This window comes from Rhea pennata, chromosome 14 (genome assembly GCF_028389875.1).
Source record: "Rhea pennata isolate bPtePen1 chromosome 14, bPtePen1.pri, whole genome shotgun sequence".
Taxonomy (NCBI): Eukaryota; Metazoa; Chordata; class Aves; order Rheiformes; family Rheidae; genus Rhea; species Rhea pennata.
Genome location: NC_084676.1, coordinates 12,163,274 through 12,184,113, shown reverse-complemented (window position 1 = coordinate 12,184,113; position 20,840 = coordinate 12,163,274). Strand labels below are relative to the sequence as shown.

Sequence of the window (20,840 nt, the reverse complement as noted above, 5' to 3'; positions counted from 1 at the left end):
CCTTCCCTCTCCCCTCAGCCCTGAAAGAAAAAAATGTGCTTTAAAGAAATCAATACTTCTCAGGTTAATTTGCACTATTACAGTACCTGCTCCAATAGCCTCTGTATTGAATGTCTGAGTCTATTTAAATACATTTTAATATGTGCAAGCTCAGTGACTCCCCATTCTGAGCTGAAAGTATTACTCTATTTATCTATTTATTTATTTATTTATTTTATTTTTTAAGTGAGCTGAAAGGCCTGGTAAAGATAAGTGACCTGCCAGGTTCAGCCAGGAATCATGTAGCAGAGGAAAGATTTGCCTCCTCTCACTGTAACAGTCAGTGACCTTCCCTCTCGTTGACTCCCATCTCAACAGAGGACTCATTGTACTGAGCCACAATTCCAGCTACGTCCTAGAGCCAGTCCACAACAGGCAGAACGAGCACTTGGTCTATAGGCTGGAAGACCTGAAGTTGTGGAGAGGAGCCTGTGGCTACCAGGGCACTGAGGCCATCGCTGGAGACTGGCTTAGGGGCTTCCCCCCTGAGGAGGCACCTGCTTATCACAGGGTGAGCAGGGCTTAGATGAGGGTGCTGGGAGGCTGTATGGGGTGCTCCACGTTTCCCACCACTGAGCCTAAGGAGCCTGCTGCTCTCTGGGATCACGTCTCAGAAAGGGAAAGGAAAGAAGATATCTAAAGAGGGTTTGTAGCAAGCTGGTTGCCAAACAGTGGCTCCAGCAGCGAAGCTAAATAAGCGCTGAGTAGCATGTGAGTTTGGGTCATGGCAGCAGAGCAAGTAAGAGCACCAGCTCAGCTGAACCTGTTCCTGCACAGGTTTGTGCATCTAATAGGTGAGGGTTGAACAAACCTGTCTTCAACCCCTTGCAAAGGTTTAAGCTAATCATAAGTGGTGTGGGCCAAGGACATGGCCACGGGCAATTGCAGTAGCTAAACTGGCTTGCAATACTGCATTGCTATAGCTCAATCTCTTCTCAAGGTCTATGTGGTGATGGGGTGGAGTGAATGGCTAGGGAAAAACAAACTGTGGAAAATGACCTTCACATATGTTTTGCAAAGAGTTTATTGGGGAATATTGGGGAAATAACTGGTGTTTTTGCTGCCACAGGTGAAGCGTGAGACTTTGCAGGGTACAAAATATGTGGAACTTCTGCTCGTAGCTGATTATGCAGAGGTAAGAAAAAAGATCATGTTTACATCAGCTATGCATGTGCCCAGAGCTGACATCCCAGGCAGGTGGAGGGCAGCCGAAGCTGGAGTTATTTTATTTTGCCATCTCCACAGCCATCGAGAAAGCTGGGAGTCTGAGTCACGTCTGTCCCAGCAGCCAGGACCCCTCCACCACCACCAGTCACTATGCTAGCTGTTGCTCAGGGAAGTGATGTAAATTGTGATTTGGATGAAGGATTAGGGTTGGGGCTCAATTCTTACCTCCCGAAGTGCCAGTGATCCATAACTGAAAACTCCCACCTCTTCCATGAGCATTCAGGAGCCTTTGGTCCCTGCCATAGTGTCCTAGTTGATGGCAGGAGAGGTTACTTTCAGCCTAGGGTGACTTGGGGTTTTCAAGAATGATCTAATTCTACCTCTACACTTTGTCTCTAGAGAAGGTAACCAAGAGAAGGTAACTCTGCTCTAAGACGGTAAATTAGGCCTTCACAACAGAGGTACCTACTGACAGTGCTAACTGTTAATATTTTATTGATCATCTAATCACCAGCACAGACTGGAGTTAGGCTGGTCCTATCCATAATTTACAACTTGAAACTCAAATGGTGAAAGCCATGTAGTGCTTCAGGTTATAATTTATTCTGAACAAAGGCAGAACCTGTTTCGTTCTTCTTAGTATCAGCAGGATACTAAGGAAACTATGAGAAAATGTTAAATCTAATTGGCAATTGCCAGCTATTTGTCACCGTTTCACTAGATAAGCTGGGTAGACACCCTTGCAGTAATAGTTGTAAACTGTCCTTACTTTCTCTCCCTCCCCAGCAGAAAAATCCCAGGTTTTGCAGGTTTCACAGTGTATTTAACAAAAATGTAAACATTTTGCAACTTAATTCTTTGAATCAAATGCTGTTTGCTAAAATTTATTCATTAATTATCAGGTGATTTAAATAAACAAATTCGTTCTTTTTGTGTTAGTGAAATGTATTGTCTTTGCTGTCTCTGGCAGCTGTGATCTCAGACATGAAGTGATGTTATTGTACATTTTACTTGATAAATTTGTTGTTTTTTTGTCAGCCCCAGACTCTGGGTGCTTTGACTTAGGGTGAGTTTGAGTTGCTCCATTCAGTTACTAATATCACTCCACATCACCTCGGTGTGATGCCAGTGAGGAATTATGAATATCGACATGTTCATATAGGCTTATAGTCAGATGTGAAATGAAGGAAGGCTTGTGGACTTCACCTGAGAGTTACTTTCTTATTCCCAGAATAATGTGACTTGGTTTAATGAATTTCATCTCTTCCTAGTTGTCCTTGTGCAGCCTGACATGTTTATTTTGTTCAGTTTCAGAAGCATCGCTTCAACATTGAAGAAACACGGCTTAAATTAGTGGAGGCGGCTAATTATGTAGATAAGGTGAGATCCAGGTGTCCATGAACAGAGGAAAGAAAAGTCAAAATCATGAATTAAGAGAATTAATTGTGACAGAGGAAGATTGCCTTGGGAGAGAGAACAATGTAGTTCTTATCAGAGATTTGAGGAATCGAGAACGTTTCCCAAACAATTCTGTTATTTGAACATCAGGGACAACGCGGGGGTGGGAGTCTCTGCTCCTTACTGAGGAGTCAACAGGAGCATCCCTGTATTTTAATACCTTTCCATATTAATTATATTCCCTAAATTCTCTCCCTCTTTTTTATTTTTTGACAAAGGCCAAGTTTGACATATCTGAAGAATGACAGAGAGAGCCTCTAATATTTGTTTTTCTGGAAATTTTATCTCTGCCATTCATTAAAAAAATGAAAGCTCAGGATCTCTAGTCCAGTCCAATTTAGGCTTGCACGTGGTGCTCTACTTCCAGAGCAGAGGCTGTTTAAGTTGTAATGTATTTCGAGAGAGAACATCTTCCCTGGACATGTGTGTTTGTAGAAGCATCCAGCAGTGTTCATAGACTTGGTTTAAAATGCTGTAAAACAAGCATTACTTACTGGTACTCAGTTTGTCATCTCTTTCTTCTTCTATATCTTTTAGTTTTACAGATCCCTGAATATCCGAATTGCCTTGGTGGGGCTGGAGATTTGGAGTCACAGGAATAAATGTGATGTAACTGAGAATCCCTACTCCACCCTGAGATCTTTTCTGGCTTGGAGTAGCAAGGAGAGAGTGTACAGAAAGCATGATAATGCCCAACTAATTACGTAGGTTTATTTTTCCTGAAATAATCTATTTCTGCCAAGTGGATTGGTTGATTGGGTGGGAAATCAATATGTAATCAATATTGTTCTAAGATTTGGTGTGGCAGATTTATGTAATGACTGCTCAGCCGGGAAAGTTCTGACTTTCAGAGTACAATCCCTTTAGGAAAAGTGCAAGTCCCAGGCTACGCTGCGATCTCAACTCATACGCATCAAAATGTGTATCAGAATCAAAAATTAAGTGCAGCTAGCGTATGCGTGTGTGTATCAAAAGCAACTGCACATACACTTTTACCCTTTCATTTTTTTGTACAACTTCATGAAAATCTGAACTAAAGGGAGGATCTGTAAAGGGGAACTGTGCACTTGATAGGAGGCATTAATTCCCAGCTCATCCTGCTGAGACATGGGGGACACGATGGTAGGATCTGACTGATGGTGTGAGACTCATCCTACTGATCTCATTAGGTGCAGTAGCTATGGCCAGCAATGCAGATGTCATTAGAAGAAAAATCTGCAGCAACTCATAGACCTCTTTGCCTCTTCCATGACAATTCATCCACCAGTAAATAGTGGTGAGTCAGAGAAGGAGCGTGTAGGAGCAAAATTTAGAGATAAAATATCTTTTCACTTGTGTTCTCCCTGTAACATTATTGTATTTTACCTTGATCAGGGTGTTTTGCCAGTCTCATACTGCACTATAACTCAGCACTATTTCCAGGGCTCCCAGTTAAGATAGTTCAGATATCCCATCAGGAACTGTGCAGAATTGCAGCTTGCCAGGTGGGAGCCACGCTGGCTGCACCATGAAGGTATTGTCTGTCACTCTGTCATGTCCCTGAATCCCAAGCTGGAAAATAGGTAAATTAAGTATTTGCAAATAGTATCCAATTAATGATTCAGAAATAATCTTTTCTGTGTTTGTTCCAAAGCTCAGAGGGGCGCTTTTTGGCACTAGACTTTCATGAAAAATAAGATTGGCTGGTTGGTTCATGAAGCAAAATACTAATCCAAGAAAAATAGGTATTAAGACTTGCAACTCTGCTGTAAGGCCCTGTACTTGTAAATGTCGCTAAAGAAAATGTATTCACCTGACATTCTGTACATGTATAGAGCCGTGGGTTAAAGGATGCATTTATTCCTCTGCCTCAGCTTCTCAAGATCCTCGGTGCCACTTCATGGTCTTTCTGGGTTGTTTTTAGGGGTGTTCCATTCCAAGGTACCACGGTTGGGTTGGCTCCTGTGATGGCCATGTGCTCTGATTTCCAGTCAGGAGGAGTAAACATGGTAAGTCATTGCTAATACCTGATAAGATGCTTCTGGTCAGCGGCAAATAATACATAGTATAAATGCCTCCTAAAACCTAGGAAGAAAATGTTTCCCATGAAGGCCTCTAGCTTGCCTGCTTAGAGGCAGGAATACCTTCAGTTGATATTTTCTGCATGTAGCAATGAGAAGTACCAAATACTTGATTGAGGTCAGGACTGGCATGGGTAAAATGCTGACACACCTTTTTGACTTTGCGCAGGATCACTCTGACAATGCCATTGGTGTTGCTGCTACCATTGCCCATGAGATGGGACACAATTTTGGCATGAATCATGATTCAGCTGGCTGCTGCACAACCAGTGCTGAGGATGGAGGCTGCATCATGGCTTCTGCAACTGGGTGAGTCCATTTCACAGGGTCTTCCCGGGAGAAGCAAAGGGCTTCATTACAAGAGGCTTGAGAAAGTAAAAGCTAGAAATGCAGAATGAACATGGATCTGTTGCTGCCTGTTATGCCCAGTGTATTTATAGAGAAACTACTGCTGGGCAAACCCTAGCTCATTTATCAGCAGCAGTCTGGTAAATTCTCATCTAAACTTATGCCTGAGGCTGGGCTTAGATAATGAGGAGACCTGGCAGCATTTAGAAGTGGACCTCTAAACTATCTGGTAAAAAGGAAAATCTGTCCTGAGCAACTGTCTTGAGGACCCCTCTAACCCCACATCTCTGAGTTCCCACTTCCTCCTGCGTTCTACCAAACAATTTGTCACCCCAAACCAGGCTCACAACTTCCACTGCGTACATGCATGCACCTCTCCAAAGCCTGAGGTGCTAACTGCTTGCAAGCACGGAGAAACAAAACGTGACCTGAACATGTCCTGGCACGTTGACTTTGCTTGTAGAGGTTTAAGCGGGTTTCATTACTGTGTTGCATGTGAAATGTACAGATAGGTGATATGGTCTCTAAAGCATCTCCTGCAAAAGACAATGTGCAATAGAATGTGCTAAAGAGGGGAAGAGGATTGCTCCTGGAAAAGACTGCTTTTGTTAAAAGGCACGGCAATAGGGATATATTTCTAAATCAGGAGACATGATAATTGTTCCATTCATTGCTTATTGTCTTAAGAATTCTGCTAGACTTCAGTGAGCAACTAAAAGCCTGCATTTAAAGGGGAAGGAAAACTGGCTTTGAGAGAAAGGGGAAGCGAAGAGCATCTGTGGAAACCCACAGGGATTCCTGAGCTCATTTTGCATGAGGAACCACAACAGCTTCCATATTTCAGTCACGTAAAAATGCCAAACCCATTCACTTAAAGCCACATGCCTTTCCTCAAGCCTTACTGTTTGGGCTTTTAGCAGATTTTTACAAAATCATTTCCCTAAAATGTCTTCCTTTTATGTCAATGATTTCCTCCAAGTAAGGAAAAATTTTCATGTGAAAAGTGAACATATATTGGCATGTATATAGAACATGTAACATGTAATATATCTATATGCATGCATGATCATGAACAGAGTTCAAATTCAAGCACTATAGCAAACAAAATTCATAATCCATGTAAAAGAAAATATTCAAACCTATTGTAATGAGACAAGAGATAGGAAAAATGAAACACTTTTTATCAGTTAAATTCACAAGCAGTTATTCACAGTCAGAGTTGTTCTAGCAGAGCTGCACATAGGCCACAACTTTAATAATGAGCAGGTAAGGACTGCCATACTTTTAAGCTGTCAAAGTTTACATTTTGTTTCAAGATTTTTTTTTTTTTTTAAAGCCCTTCTATTAGTAGACCTCATTTCCAAATGCAGTCCGGATACAAGATGGATTTGATTTTGAATAGGCACATAAAATCACGATCTGCTTGAAGCAGCAGTGCCCTTTGGCACTTGTTAGTACTTGCATGTGCTTGTATTTTTGTACTCTAAATCATTGCCCAGTTCTGTCATGATGTTTTTCTATACCTGTCCATATTCAGGCACCCGTTCCCCAAGGTGTTCAACCAGTGCAATAGAAAAGAGCTGGAGAAGTATCTGCAGTCTGGTGGAGGGATGTGTCTCTCCAACATGCCGGATACCAAAAAAATATATGGTGGGAAGAAATGTGGAAATGGCTACTTGGAAGAGGGGGAGGAATGTGACTGTGGAGAGGTGGAGGTAATATTTGTTTAGATCCAAACATTTGGGGTTTAGCTGGGACACAATGATTTTTGTTGCATACTCTACAAATAATATTATGGGATACATAAACAGCTTTGGTTTGTGCAGGAGATATGCACACCTGCTGTGCATGTAAATGTATTGCAATGTAAATCAAGGTTGTAAAGTATCATGTTTAGCTAAATTTACAGTGCCTAATTCTATGCATCCCAGAATTCAGGGATGGTGTAATCCGTGATTCAATACAGGCAATGACAGTATCATTAAAAAAAAGGATCTTCTTGCACGTTGTATTTTTGTATGTCTTTAACTTTGCTTTAACTACAACTATATTCTTGATAAGGATGATGCTTCTGTTAGAATCTCATCTTACTTTTCCATGTTATCCACATTTTGACTAATCAAGACAAAAAGGAGCTGGAACCAGCAGCTCAAATTCACCACAAGTGATGAGCACGACCTATCCTATCCAGTGTATTTAATAGAGGGTACAACTATGCAGTAGTGTAATCTGGCACATGCTGGGTGTAATGAACATATTGGAGAAGGAAGGATGATACTCTATTCAAATGTAACTCATCATGTACAAGAACAGATTAGGTTCACCTGCACACCTGGATGGTCACCTGGCACATCTTGAACATCTGCTTTCTAACTCTGCTGCATCTCACTGTCTTTCAGGAGTGCAATAACCCCTGCTGCAATGCCAACAACTGCTCACTGAAGCTGGGCGCTGAGTGTGCCCATGGCAGCTGCTGCCAGCAGTGTAAGGTGAGCGCTCTGGGTTTTTCTAAAAGAAGAGAGGGAATAACAGGGTAGTGGAAGCGTGAGACTGAAAGATAGAGGCAAAAGGGGAGCAAGTGTAGCCAAACACATAGTTTAGCTCGCTACCTCCAAGCAATGTGGTCTGATTTTTATGAACAACAGCTGTGAGTGTGATCATACCAATGGGATCCTTTTTTTCTAACTCTGGCTGTCTAATTTAAACTAGTTGTTTTGATTCCCATTATAACCTAGGATGAACAGTAAATGCTGCTTGAGTGAAGTCATGCTACTTCTTAAACAGCATAGGATGGGGTGAATCATATTTCTCTCATTTGGCTCTACAGGATATCTATACAGTGCTTTTAGAGTGAACACTTCCTCTCAGAATTAGGCTGGATGCTATCTTTGCTCCTAACCATCTTCTCTGGAATGAGGATGAATTTCTTTTTGCCCAGGTGCTTGCTGAAAAAATGTTAGCAAAGAAGGATGCATGTGTGTGACAGCTATCATTTTATCCCTTGGCTTTCTAAAGGGAGGCTGGGCCAAATAGTTCCATAGGTTTAACTCTTTCCACGTGTTGGCACAGAGAAAGGGGTAGGTCAGATCTATGATCCCCAAGTTGTAACTGTGTGGAGTAGCACAGGTGCAAGGACCAGTCTGTAGTTTGCACAGTGCTTTTGTATCACTAGAATTTGTGAAAAGGTTTTCCTGATTTTGGAGCCGAAGATTTCAAGCTTTAGCTACAAATTCTCTCAAAAATAAACATAGGCACACATTACCTCTTCAGCTCCTTTTTATGTATGCACATTGACTGCATGCTCTTATCAACCTATCTTGAGTATGTGAAAATCAGCAGGTTTCCTGAAATCCTCTGGTTTTCCTGAAATCCTCACCCCTTTCTCAAGAAAGGATAATCTGCTACATGTAACTGTGCAATGTCTTTCTGTTCTCCATCTTGAGGGTGGACAAGATAAGAATTAAAGTTGTAGGAAGGGAGATATAAATTAGATATTAGGAAAGTGTCTCTAGCAGACAAATCTGAAACAGACTTCCCAAGCAGGGAGGTTTCTGAGAATAGATTACACAACTGTCAAAAATTGTTTAGGTAAATCAGATCCTGCCCTAGGGCAGTGGAAGATTGAGCAGTATCCCCTTCAGATTTGTCAGCCTTATTTTCTGTGCATCATCTCATCCTTATCTAGGAAGTGACTTAGCCACTAATTTGATTCTACACAGCTCTCTCAGTTAATGAAATTACAGTGTCATTTGGATCACTGCTGACCTCAAAAAACCTAAGATGAAATGGTGAAGAGATGAATGCAAGATTGTTTTCCTTATCTGCACGGAAACATTGTGCAGACATGAAACCATCAAGAAGCCAACCAATATTTCTGTTTTTTCTTTTTGCATCCTTTCAGCTGATGTCTCCAGGAACTCTCTGCAGGGAAAGATCAGGACTTTGTGACCTCCCGGAATACTGCACTGGAGAGTCACCATTTTGCCCGCCCAACTCATACCAAATTGATGGGACTTCCTGTGAAGGAGAAAAGGCATATTGCTACAGTGGCATGTGTCTCACTTATAAAGACCAGTGTGTGCAGCTGTGGGGACCTGGTAAGCACACTTCTTGCAAAGAAACATATTGTCCTTTGAACAGCCAATATTATGTGGCATCCTACTATCATTCACTCTATGTATGACAATAACACCTTGGAACTGTAGAGTGTTTGTGCATGGTGCCGTCATGATATGGGACAAAGTCTGAAGAGCTTCAGCCTAAATTGACAAAGGAGATGAAATAGGAGGGATATGGCATGGGAGCAGTCACAGGACAGCAGCAGCAAATCAAAGATTAAACTTAGGTCTCCTAGACTGGACAAGGTGCCATCTATTATACCATACTATATCCCTAGAACTTTTCTCAGAGGTGTCTGAGAAAAGCCAACTTTATTTAGGGTCCCATGCAATAGCTTGTGATATCTTAGATCTCCAGAAGGATGAACCATGGTGTTGTGAGCATCAGGACTTTGACCTCACCACAAGGCCAAGCAGGAGCTAAGTGAGGTGAGAGGAAGCCCACAGCGAGCTGTGCTTTCTGTGTGTTAGCAGGTGACAATCAGAGAGTGCTAGCACTGCTCAGCATGCCACCCATTTGCATAGCCGTTATTGATGATGAAGCCTAAGGAGAGCTTTCTCCTACTGTGCTTGCTTGGAGGAGACAGAAAAAAATTCCCATGCTCACTGTTTCCCAGAAAAAGAGCAATCAAGTGGTTGGAGTGGGGTGAGATAGGCTGCCAGCCTCTGTAGGAATCAGTCATGTGAGTCTCTCCCACGCAGGAGCAAGGCCAGCACCGGACACCTGCTTTGAGAACGTTAATGCTGCTGGAGACATCTACGGGAACTGCGGGAAAGACATCAATGGCAACTACAGGAAGTGTGATGTGAGGTAGAAAGCAGACTGACAGTCAAGAATTGCTAGTTGGGGAACTGATATTTCTACATATCTATACTACATTCTATACTACAAATTTATGGGCCAGGAGATAAAACCAAGTCATGCACTCATTTCACTCCCTTTCTCTGCCTCCTGCAAAATCAGTTGCATCCTACTAGGATTTAGAATCCCTACAACGGAAGCATTAAGTTTATCATTTCCCCTGCCTCTTGCATTTTAAAACAACTAGTTGATATTTTTTTAATTCCAGCATAAAATAGGATTTTCAAATCTGTAAGCTCAAATGTGGCTTTCTAGCACACTAATGAGACAATTACTTTTTTGTTTTCTCTATGATTTTGTTGAGTCTGGCCTACTCAATGGGAACAGGCAAATGGCACCATTAGTACCCATCAAACAGTACTGCCTGGCAGCGTTCATGGGATGTGCTTGCCTTTTTTTCTGTTGAGCAGTGACTCAGTATTGCTGCTTTAGTTTACATATAGAGCTGCAGATGTCTGCAGAACATTTACCAGGCCAGAAACATTCACTTTAGCCTTTCTTTCAAAATTAGAGATGCTAAATGTGGGAAGATCCAGTGCCAGAGCTCTGCTTCCAAGCCACTGCAGTCCAATGCAGTTGCCATAGACACAACTATCCATATGGAGAGGATGCAGCTGAGGTGCCGTGGGACCCATGTGTACAGATCTGAGAGTGAAGAGAAGGAGATGCTGGACCCTGGCTTGGTGTTGACAGGAACAAAATGTGGGAGCCATCATGTAGGTACAGTCTTGCCCATAATGGTTTGGGGAAGTTCAAGGTATCCCACCTGGTTATCCTCCTGTGATTATTAAGCCATTCATTTCTGATGTCCAATGCCTTTATAGGGGATTTTTATGCATGTTAGAAAATTAACTTAATAGAGGCTTCTGACAAGTGTTGGAAGAACAAGCACCAAAGGCCATACCTTAACTCTTTGCCCTGTGAAGCCCAGGGCTGATCCTAAGTTTGAGTTTTGTAAGCTGAAGCCCTCTAGTTTAGAGGGGAGCCACACAATTAGAGGTCAAGGCACCAAAGAGGTCCCCTACTGATTTGCTACATGAGTTTGACTAAGCTATTGACTTTTGAGCTCCCATTCCTCTCTCTGATGTGTTTTGTCTGGGAGTTACGGGATGATTAAATATTTGCTCAGGAAACACCATTAACTTTATGGCCCTCTGTTCTGTCCGTGGTATTACCTGTATTGCTGAGATCTCTGGGAGCCTCAAAACACAAAATAAAACAAGACGATAAAGTAGCCCATAACGCCAATCTTTCTCTGCAGGTTTGCTTTGAGGGACGCTGCCAGAATACATCCATCATCTTTGAATCAGAAAGCTGTAACAAGAAGTGCCATGGGCATGGAGTAGGTATTTTCTTTTTTATATCCACTTCAGGCTGAGGTAGGGTGAACTATCTGTGGATAGTTTTTCAGCTCAGTTCTGATACTACTCTTACATTTGCTTCTGAGTTCTGCTTCTTAAATACTAATTTGCACCTCCCTTTCATGTTTGACGTATTTCCTGCTCCATGAATATTACTTTAACATAAGATTTTGCTTCTGGTAGGGGATTAGAGAGACAGAGAAGATCCAAAGGAAGGGATGAATGGCAATAAATGAAGAGCAAGAAGAAATAATCTGACAGAAAAATCCTCTGGACCCAGTTTATATTCAATCCAAGAAATAAGATTTCTTAAGGGAAAAACATACTGAAAAGTCTCATTTAGAACAGTTTATCTCAAACTGTGCTCTGCTGTTTGTCCAGGAGGTGGAAAGAGGAGGCTGCTAAGAATGTTTAGCTGTTCTGTTAATATTTCCAGCATAAAACATCAGCATCTTTTCATCTCCATGGTCTAGTGTAGGCATTGGAGAAGCACATAGGCCTTTGGCAGCTTGGAAGCCCTGTAGCACCCGCAGTACAGGGAGGGACTCACCCCACTTGTCCTTCCAGTCTACTTTCTCACTTGTGGTCCATGAGGCTGTAGCATGTGATCAACAACTGTTACACAGAATCAAATTAAATACTACAATTAGCGCGGGACATCCCTGATTGGGGAGGTTAGGGGATGCACTCAAGTGATGAGCATGCCAGCCCCCTTCAAAGTTAGGGCTTCTCTGAACATCATAAATTATGGTCTGTTCCAGGCTCCTCACTGGCAGGGTAGAGCTGCAACTGCTCCAGGGGTTGCCTAAAGGGCAAAACATGGAGGCTCCTTTGGCACAGAGCCAGGCAATAAAGCTCTGCAGTAAGAAATCTTCCCTGTATGGAAGGAGAGAATCCTGTCTTTCAGAGTGTGGATATAAAGAAAGGAAAAGAATTTTTAAATATTGCTTTTCTCCTGGTTTGGTGGCCCATCAGCACAAGCATCCTTGTCTTGTGGAGAGAGGGAGAATTTCCAAGGAAATAATAAGCACTTTCACCCCTGGAAAAGGAAACAGCACTTATCTCCTAGTTTGTGTTGATCAGTGTCCTGTGAAGCTTTTTATCTACCAAATATTTGGATTTGGGGGGGGGGTTGTTTGTTTGTTTGTTTAGCCTGCAAATTCTTTAGGACCTGGTGCTTAGCTCTCTGAGTCTTCCTATTCCAGGTTTGCAATAACAACAAGAACTGCCACTGCAACCCAGGATGGGCTCCCCCATTTTGCAACAAGGAGGGGATGGGAGGAAGCTTGGACAGTGGCCCCCCAGTATCAGAAGGTGAGGGGAACCAATTTTATCTTGGTGGCACTTCAGAAAGCCTTGGGTTAGGTTGGGAGCAGAGATTTTCCATTTGACTAACTATACTTTCTTGTCCTCAGGCTTTTCAGTGTTAGTGATAACACTAGCAATCCTGGCTCTCATTCTCCTTCTCATTGGAATTACGTTTCTATTTTACTGTCTGAAATGCCGGAATAAATTTGTTATCTGTTCTCTAAAGAAGACTCCACAGTTCAGGTAAGTAATCAGAGCTGTACTTTGTTTTCTTCCATCCACCCTTTTCAATGTCAAAACAGAAGAAAAAATGCAAGAGCTATTAGAATACAATTAAATAGGCTTGTTGGTATAGTCAATATTTACTTCTAATTTTTTAAGTAACTGTTCTGTTAAATTGTAGGAAAGAAAAAGGAGAAAGCATATCAAGAAAATAACATTTGCTCTTCCCTTTTATTTCTCTGATTGTCAGCGATACCTCTGGAAGCGGCCACGCAAACCCTGCCTTCAAGCTGAAAACCCCTCAGGAACAGAGGAAGGTAGAGGCAACATCACCTTACCCCTCTCTAGGGAGAGATGCAGTTGCCCTGCTAAGTGGGATTTGGTTCCCTCTCACTTTGTAATTAGAGGATGGCTTTTTCAGATGATGGGGAAAATGCAGATGTGCCTCCTGGCTGAAAGTCCTTAAATGCAGGAGTTGATGAGCTTGTATGGGCACTTGTTTCTCCAGATAGATTCTGTTCTGACATATCCTGCTCTCAGGAATGTAGAAACTGCAAAATGTGGATTTACTTGCAAGCTTTACTTACAGCCCTACTACCTGACTTTGTTCTTTTTACTCCTATTTTTGTCTCATGATCCCAAATTGCCTCAGACTATTTAATTAGGGCCTACAAGATTTACGTAATATACAGGTTTTAGCCAGTATTTTGTGATTTTGTGAATCTTAGAAGTGTGGAAGAGAATTAAAAAGGTGGCAGAAATAACTAAACCCTGGAATCTGTGGGTCTTCTACACAGGCTATTGGTTTCCCTGAAATCCCATCAAAACCTCCTCCCCAGCAAGCTCCAGGTCTCCAAATAAATACACAGCAGCCACCTACTTTCTCCACTGGCTCCAGCTGTGGTGTTGGGAAACCCTCACGGCCGGTGCATCAAGTCGTTGTGAAGGACATCGCCAGAAGGACACCTCCAAGCAGGCCAGCACCTCCTGCTCCCAAACCTCCAGTCTCTCAGGTAGGAAGACACTGTGCTGTCCCGCAGATGCAGTTTGATCAGGGAGTTTGTCCCGAGTGAGGATGGTGAAGCCTGTTTAACCCTGATTGCAGCATAGGTGTGCTCAAAGGCATCATGTGCAGCCAAGACTGTCCCCAGTGCCTGGTCATGCATTTGGGCTGTCCCTGAGCAGGATTAAGTCCAGATAGACAACACTGAGTTGGAAACAGCAGCTCTATGAGAGGGACTCCCCTTCCTCCAGGGGTTCAGTGCTGTACTGCTCTGATTTAATCTTAGTTTGGTATCCTAATGGGAAAGAGGGCATGAATGAGCTGAGCTGCACCACCTTGTTCCCCAGCATTTACAACACCTCTGAAAACCACAGAATCCCAGAATAACTGAGGTTGGAAAGGATCTTTATAGATCATCTAGTCCAACCGCCCTGCTCAAGCAGGATCACCTAGAGCAGGTTGCCCCAGACCTTGTCCAGACGGCTTTTGAACATCTCCAAGGATGGGGATTCCACAACTTGTCTGGACAACTCTCAGTAGGACAATTATGAGTGGTCCTCCTTGCTTTATACTGTAGCTGATAATGACTGTTGGATGCGAGTGCACACATTTTCCACCAAACAAGCATAGCATAGCTCTTCTTACCGTTTGCACGTATTTTATTGTCTGGAAACAAGTCCTTCTGAGATTACCAGTAAATGTTCAGTGCTGAATACAGAATCTCCATTCCTTGGACATGAACCCTACACAGAGATGTGCTGTGTACTGGCCATGCCTGGACTACAGCAGCAGTTTTTTGCAATGATAACTGAGCCTCAGGCACATCAGAGGTGTTTCTTTTTCTCAAATCAGTACAAACTCTTGCTTTGAAACTATTTACAGTTCTTTGAAAGTCCTTTTGTCAGTATCAGCAGCAAACAGAAATGTTGTTTCACAAAAAATATGTGGACCAAATGTTCTTTTCAAATTGCTGGAGAACAAAAATTGGACGTTTAACATGTTGCATGGGAAGCATAAGACTTAACTGAGAGTGACCCATCATACATGAGTGTCCTAACCACCAGGTTACCTTCAGGGTTATAAGGAAAGGGAGTGTTGATCTATTTCCCTCACTAGATATTTTATTTTAAGCTTAGTAAAAAAACCCCTCACATTATTATGAAAAAGATTGTAAATCAATCTGTTCTGACCTAAACCCTATTTACCAAAAATTTCTCAACCAGTTTTATTAGGTTAGTGCCAGCCCAGAAGGAAAAGGCACATGTTGCAGAGGACAGCAGCCGGCTAGCTCCCAGGCATAAAGTAAAACAACCGCATATAAAGGGTATAAGGGAAAACAACCACAAAGTGTTTTAGTGAATAGGGTTTGTTTCTAGCTCCATTGTTCCTGTGAACAGGGAACAGGAAAGAAAATCAAAACAAAAGCAGGAAGCAGAGTCTAATCAATAAGGAGTAGATATCCTTCCCAGCTGTTTTTGACAAGTTCCCCACAATCTTCACTGAGGTCCCTCTCCAACACATCCACTCTCTTTATATCAGTTAGACATCCTAGACACTTGCTCTCAGATTTCCAAAAGAATCCTTACCATTTCTGGGCTGGAGAAGAGCCATGAGATCTAGATGATACACAGGAAGTCATTAGTTTCACTGTTTGCCCGTGTCAGTATCTTCCTAGACAGTTGTACTATCTGCCAGATTCACTCCCTTGCTGCTCCTATTGGCGCTCCTTAGACCCTGCCCTCAGTAGGACTTTGTCTGTCTTGTCACTTCTGCAGCCACAGAGGCAGGGTCCTGGGGGAGTGATAGATCCCCAAGCATCAGCTGAAGTAGCCATTGAGCATCACATTTGCACATATTCTAAGGAGACTGCAGGGTGTTTGGGTGCCCTCCAATTTCTGAATGCAGCTGTGTTTATTAAATCAACACCTGTAAACCAATGACTTAGCACAGAAACTAAGCAACAACACACAGTTAGTACTTCCTTCTCCCCAGGGGCATGCTTTACACTGAAATTCATTAGACAAATGGAAAATATAATGCTCAGAGTATCCCACTAGGGACAGCTGTGTGCACAAACAAAGCAGTAATTGATGGTAGGCAGATGCAGAGGTGTGTGTGTGTATGTTTGTGTAAGCACACCACACGTATATGAACATGGCGTTTGCATGCTTTGTGTGTGCAGTCATGTAAGGGAGCATATGCACGGGCAACTCGCCCCAACCTCAAATGCGTTGATGAGCTGGATAACTGAGAAGCAGTAGAACATAACTTCCCTTTTCCTTGAAAAAATCAGTGCTCATCGAACTTCTGGATCCATAGTAAGGGGGGTGTATCATGCTTTCAATCTGCAGCTCCATTTAAGAGTCAGGGCAAGGTAGCTGTGTTACCTTGGTTTGAAGCCTGGTTTGAAGCCAGCTACCCAGCAGGCTAAGGCTGTCCAGCCTCAACAAAGGGTCAAAAACCTCTGTGGATAAAAAAAATCTCTAGATGTCAAAATCCCCATGTCACCTGCATAATGTGACAAGCAATAGCCACAGTTACCTGTGCTCCTAGTCTGCTTCAAGGACAGATTTTTGTTAAGTTATTAGGCAGTTTGGTTTTTTGCCTTTGTCTCTTCAGACTTTTGTCACAGGGAGAAATGCTACAAGCTGAATTTTAACAGGGACTCCTGCCCAGCCTGTAAGTTCTCTCCTGTTGTTCACCATGTTCACCTCCAGGCAGTCCTCAGATGGTAACGTTACTGAGGCTACCTGCAGACTGGAGACCTAGAGGTGAGGAGCAGCCTACCCTGCCTGCTGTCTCAGGCTCCCCAAAAGAACAAACCCAGGAGGTCTGAAGGACCTGTATCCATACTTTAAACCTCACACTATGTGAAGTAGGTGCAAATATTATCTCTGCTTTCAGGTTAGATAGCTGTCCTGGATGAAAATTCACATCTGTTTCTTTCTTTCTTAGGATATTTCTAGGCCCCGGCCACCCCAAAGAGCTTTGCCAGCTAACCCCGTCCCAGCCAGACCCAGAACCCGGCCAGGGGATGGCCCTGCAATTCCCCTGCCCCCAGCTCATGGGAGAAAACCAGGACAACTCTATCCAGCAACAGAGGTAGGCTGATACATGGTGACACAGAGTATGGCAGCATCCTCACACCACCAGGAAACAAAACTACCCCAAAGAGGGTAACTTTGCTATCGCATTGTGAAACACCTTCATGCACAGTCGTGGCTAATGGACCTGGAAGGGTTGTTGAGTTGATTCGCTTTATTGTGGGGACTTCTCTTCTCTCTCTCTCTTTTTTTTAAAAAAACCTATTAAGTGTATACTAGGTTAAACAAAGTATCTGACCCTAATTCTGCAGAATAACTAAATAACCCTAAATGAAAACAAGTACACAGCTGGGAGAAATGCTCAGGGTGGGCATATACGCAGCCCTGCTACGTTCTGAAACAATTAACCAATTTGATCCTCCACATCCTTGAGCACTTCCTAGGTTAGACATGAGTGGTGCTGAGTAATGACGGGGTGGATGTGTGCGTGACACAGAGTTAGCAGACTGCAACCCTTAAGAGAAAACACCTCCACTCTATACAGCACTGACGCTATCTCCATCCTAGAACATACTTGAAGTCAACTGTAAAAAAAACAATAAAAAAATCTGTTTGAGCTCTGATGTGCTACGGGGAGAGAGAGAGTTTTCTGTGTGAGGCGATAGTGTGGGAATACATATGAACCAAGGCAGACATCCCTGCCTTCTGCAACGCCGGCTCCAGGGGAGGGAGCAGGCAGTGTCTTCTTCCACCAGTGCTCACCTCCCCCTCTCTTGTTACCTGTCTTGCAGAGTACAGGAGTCGGGATGGCTGGAGCAGGGAGTGTCCTCAACGGGTGACACCACCATCCTACGGACTCTTGTGAACCACAGTTTGGTTCCTTACTGGCCCAGGACTTCACAAGGGATTGAATGACCTTTGTCACCCGAACAAATGTACATGGCCCCAAACAGTTTCTGAACACCTCTCTTCTAGATCTCTATCCGACTTGAGAAGCTACAGTCAGGTTTGGCAAGGTTATACCCAGGAACTGTACCGGTACATGCCAAGCTGAGCTCAACCACTGTGCTCATAGCTTTTTCTGTGTAGGGATGACTTGTGTATATGATATTTAAATATTATTGTGCAATATACAATGCAGGGATGGGGACGATGGGGGCTTCATGTGTTTTTATCAGTTATTTAAGTGTTTCCAGGAAGAATGAGCTGAGAGTCCAGGTGCTAGCTTTGATGGGTTTTTATTTAAGAAACAGGCCTGTTTGCTTCCCTCGGCCCATCCAAGCAGCTGCAGAAGCATATGTTGGTGCTATACAGAAACCACTGCGTCTTGGGAGAGCAGAACACAGCCATTGATAAACTTCAGTTTATTCTCTGTTTACAGTGGCTGGCAAGCTGGGCCATGACAGAGAGCAAGCACACCATGGAAATATTCCTGGTTGAAATAACTGGCGCGTCACTATGGATTTTGGTTAGTTGTAATAGAGCAGATTAAGCGTTTCCCCAATGTGACCAACTTCAGCAAGATCTTCAGAACATTTGTGTGCCCCCCGCCCCTGGCACTCAAGTGTCTCACCACGGTGCTGTAAGACCTAAGAGCGCTCCCAGCATGGCCTGCAAGCGCTCATCGGTGGCACTCGGACACAGATACGGTACAAGAGAGAAACTCTGGAACCAGGATACGGAGCAAATGGCCAGAAGGAGGTTTAGCAAAGTGCTGAAACCTTCTCTCCACAGCATGGTACTGCCGATAATCAGTAGACACTTTGCATGTCTCTCTCTCTCTTTTTTTTTTTTTTTTTTTTTTTTTTTGCCTTCAGCTGGCTGTTGGCTCCCCATATTATGAGAAACCTAAATAAATTTGCCCTATTGGTAAAACAGCAAAAATGTTAATATGACACATGGTGCTTTTGTAGGACAGCTTATTTCCTCCAGGCTTTTTTTTTCTAATGGAGAGAGCTGTCCATGTGCACTTTAAGCAGCTGATGGTTCTAACCCTGAGGACCTACTGTTGTGAACCTTTTTTTCTTTTTTCTTAATGGTTTGAGATTTCATACATTTTGTTTTCTCTCAGGATTTTAAATGAAGACCTTTTGCTAAGTTGAAATTATTCTGTTTTCCTTGAAAGTATTTCCTAGGAGAACACAGGGAGTTCTGGAGGAGAGGTTACACAACTGTCTTGTGTCTGTTCTAGCATGGACAAAAATCTTCCATGTAATTGCTGCTGAGCAATCAGCTGAGAAATCATAATACTGGCTTAAAGAAAAAAATATTTTTCTGGTGAGTTTGTTTCCCTAAGATCTACTCCTTCAAAAATGTCAGATGAATCTTGAGCACTCAGATTAAATTTTTAGTTGTATTTAACAGTAATTCTGTAGGATGACTTAAACCAAATGAGTTTTTGCAACACTACTACCTCTTTCTCCACAAGGAAACAGTACACACGGTGTATCTTGAATTTCCAATTGATTATTCACAAACTTGATCATTCTGGACCTTTTATTACCTTCTATAGGCCTAGAAACCAAATCGGCCTAAATTATTCCTTTCTGAAATAAGGGATGGCAAACAAAAGACATCAACGTTTTAAACTTTATTTATCTTTTTCTATATTTGGGGTCACTATCTTCAAAGACTCCTGCTGGTCTTGGTGCTTTGGTGCAATGATAAAACCAAAGGGTTTGTTCAAGTCCTCCTTGGTCAGCCATTTTCCTGGCAAAAGGATGTGAAGGGAAGCTGATGAGAGGGAAATTGTCCCTGCATCCCCTTAACCTTGAGCATTTTTCCCTCTGGTGCCACAGCAGCCCTCATTACCAGCTTCTCAACATTGAGATTAGTCAGCATCTGCCTGAGATGCTAAGAACAGATCCACCTCAACCTCAAACCACTAAATTTGTCATTCCTTTGGAGTCAGCTAAAGTGCCTGTGTAACAGCATGTTTTGCCGCTCACAGGTAGAGGTCTAGTTTTCATATGTGCTGGCCTCATAGAGCAGTTACCATAATATAGATTAAACCACTGTAACCTGATCCTGTATCTGAGCCCTCACTGACTTCTGAGGACAGCAACATACTTCTGCTACAGCCCTTGATTTTTATCACATGAACACCAAAAGCTGCTAAGAGCATTTTCATTGAACTTCATGTGAACATGGGCTCAGGTTTTTCAGAAATGCTCCTAGATACATAAAGCTCAGAAAACTGGACCTGCCCAAACCCTAATGGAAAACTTTAGTACTGGAATATCATAAAGCCTCCAAAAGGTAGTTTTAGTAAATCCTTTAAAATTCTCATATGTGTGCATGTTGGGTGAATGAGAACAAAGGAACTAGGGGAAGAGTAAGAGGTGACAGATGTGATTTTTTTTTTAAAGAAGACTATATTATTTGGGAGAACATGTATAAAAATATGTTTCACTTCCATTACATCCATATGTTACTGGTTTACAATAATGCTCTCTGTGCATCTATGCAAATACTTGAAGAATGCAATTCATTGTGCCTTCTGCCTACTTTTTAATAAATTTATCACTTGTCATTAACAAATATGCTGTCACTATGTGATATCATTACAGCAGTCCAACCTTTCTTTTTAAATGTGGCATGTCCATGCCTGGAGCTGACAGCTTCATGGAGGAATGGCCTTTCTGCAGTGCAGTTCTGGGCAGCAAGAATGCTGAGTCCAGTCGGCATGCTATTTCTAAAATAACGCATAAAGCAAAAAACCCCACACCTATTACGATGCCAAGATTTACTTGGATTATTTTCTGCTACCAAGGGAGGGCGCTGCTGTTTTACTTTCGGGCCACAATGCTCTCTTTGCAGCACTCAGGTTTCCTACAGTTTATTTATCCTT

General features: G+C 42.7%; 1 protein-coding gene across 1 annotated transcript in view; it reads left to right on the top strand.

Moving 5' to 3' along the window:
• The window catches only part of ADAM19 (ADAM metallopeptidase domain 19), a 38,119-nt gene extending 17,589 nt beyond the window's left edge, over positions 1-20,530 (top strand). Inside the window, exons 6-23 of the mRNA XM_062587427.1 lie at positions 358-550; positions 1,109-1,174; positions 2,515-2,586; positions 3,202-3,368; positions 4,568-4,652; positions 4,894-5,033; positions 6,610-6,787; positions 7,472-7,561; positions 8,974-9,169; positions 9,893-10,001; positions 10,564-10,768; positions 11,314-11,394; positions 12,619-12,727; positions 12,829-12,964; positions 13,194-13,260; positions 13,741-13,956; positions 16,902-17,048; positions 17,782-20,530. Of these exons, the coding sequence (XP_062443411.1) occupies positions 358-550; positions 1,109-1,174; positions 2,515-2,586; positions 3,202-3,368; positions 4,568-4,652; positions 4,894-5,033; positions 6,610-6,787; positions 7,472-7,561; positions 8,974-9,169; positions 9,893-10,001; positions 10,564-10,768; positions 11,314-11,394; positions 12,619-12,727; positions 12,829-12,964; positions 13,194-13,260; positions 13,741-13,956; positions 16,902-17,048; positions 17,782-17,829 (2,305 nt within the window). The 3' untranslated portion in view covers positions 17,830-20,530. The remainder of the gene's footprint in view (positions 1-357; positions 551-1,108; positions 1,175-2,514; positions 2,587-3,201; positions 3,369-4,567; positions 4,653-4,893; positions 5,034-6,609; positions 6,788-7,471; positions 7,562-8,973; positions 9,170-9,892; positions 10,002-10,563; positions 10,769-11,313; positions 11,395-12,618; positions 12,728-12,828; positions 12,965-13,193; positions 13,261-13,740; positions 13,957-16,901; positions 17,049-17,781) is intronic.
• Positions 20,531-20,840: the final 310 nt, after the last annotated feature.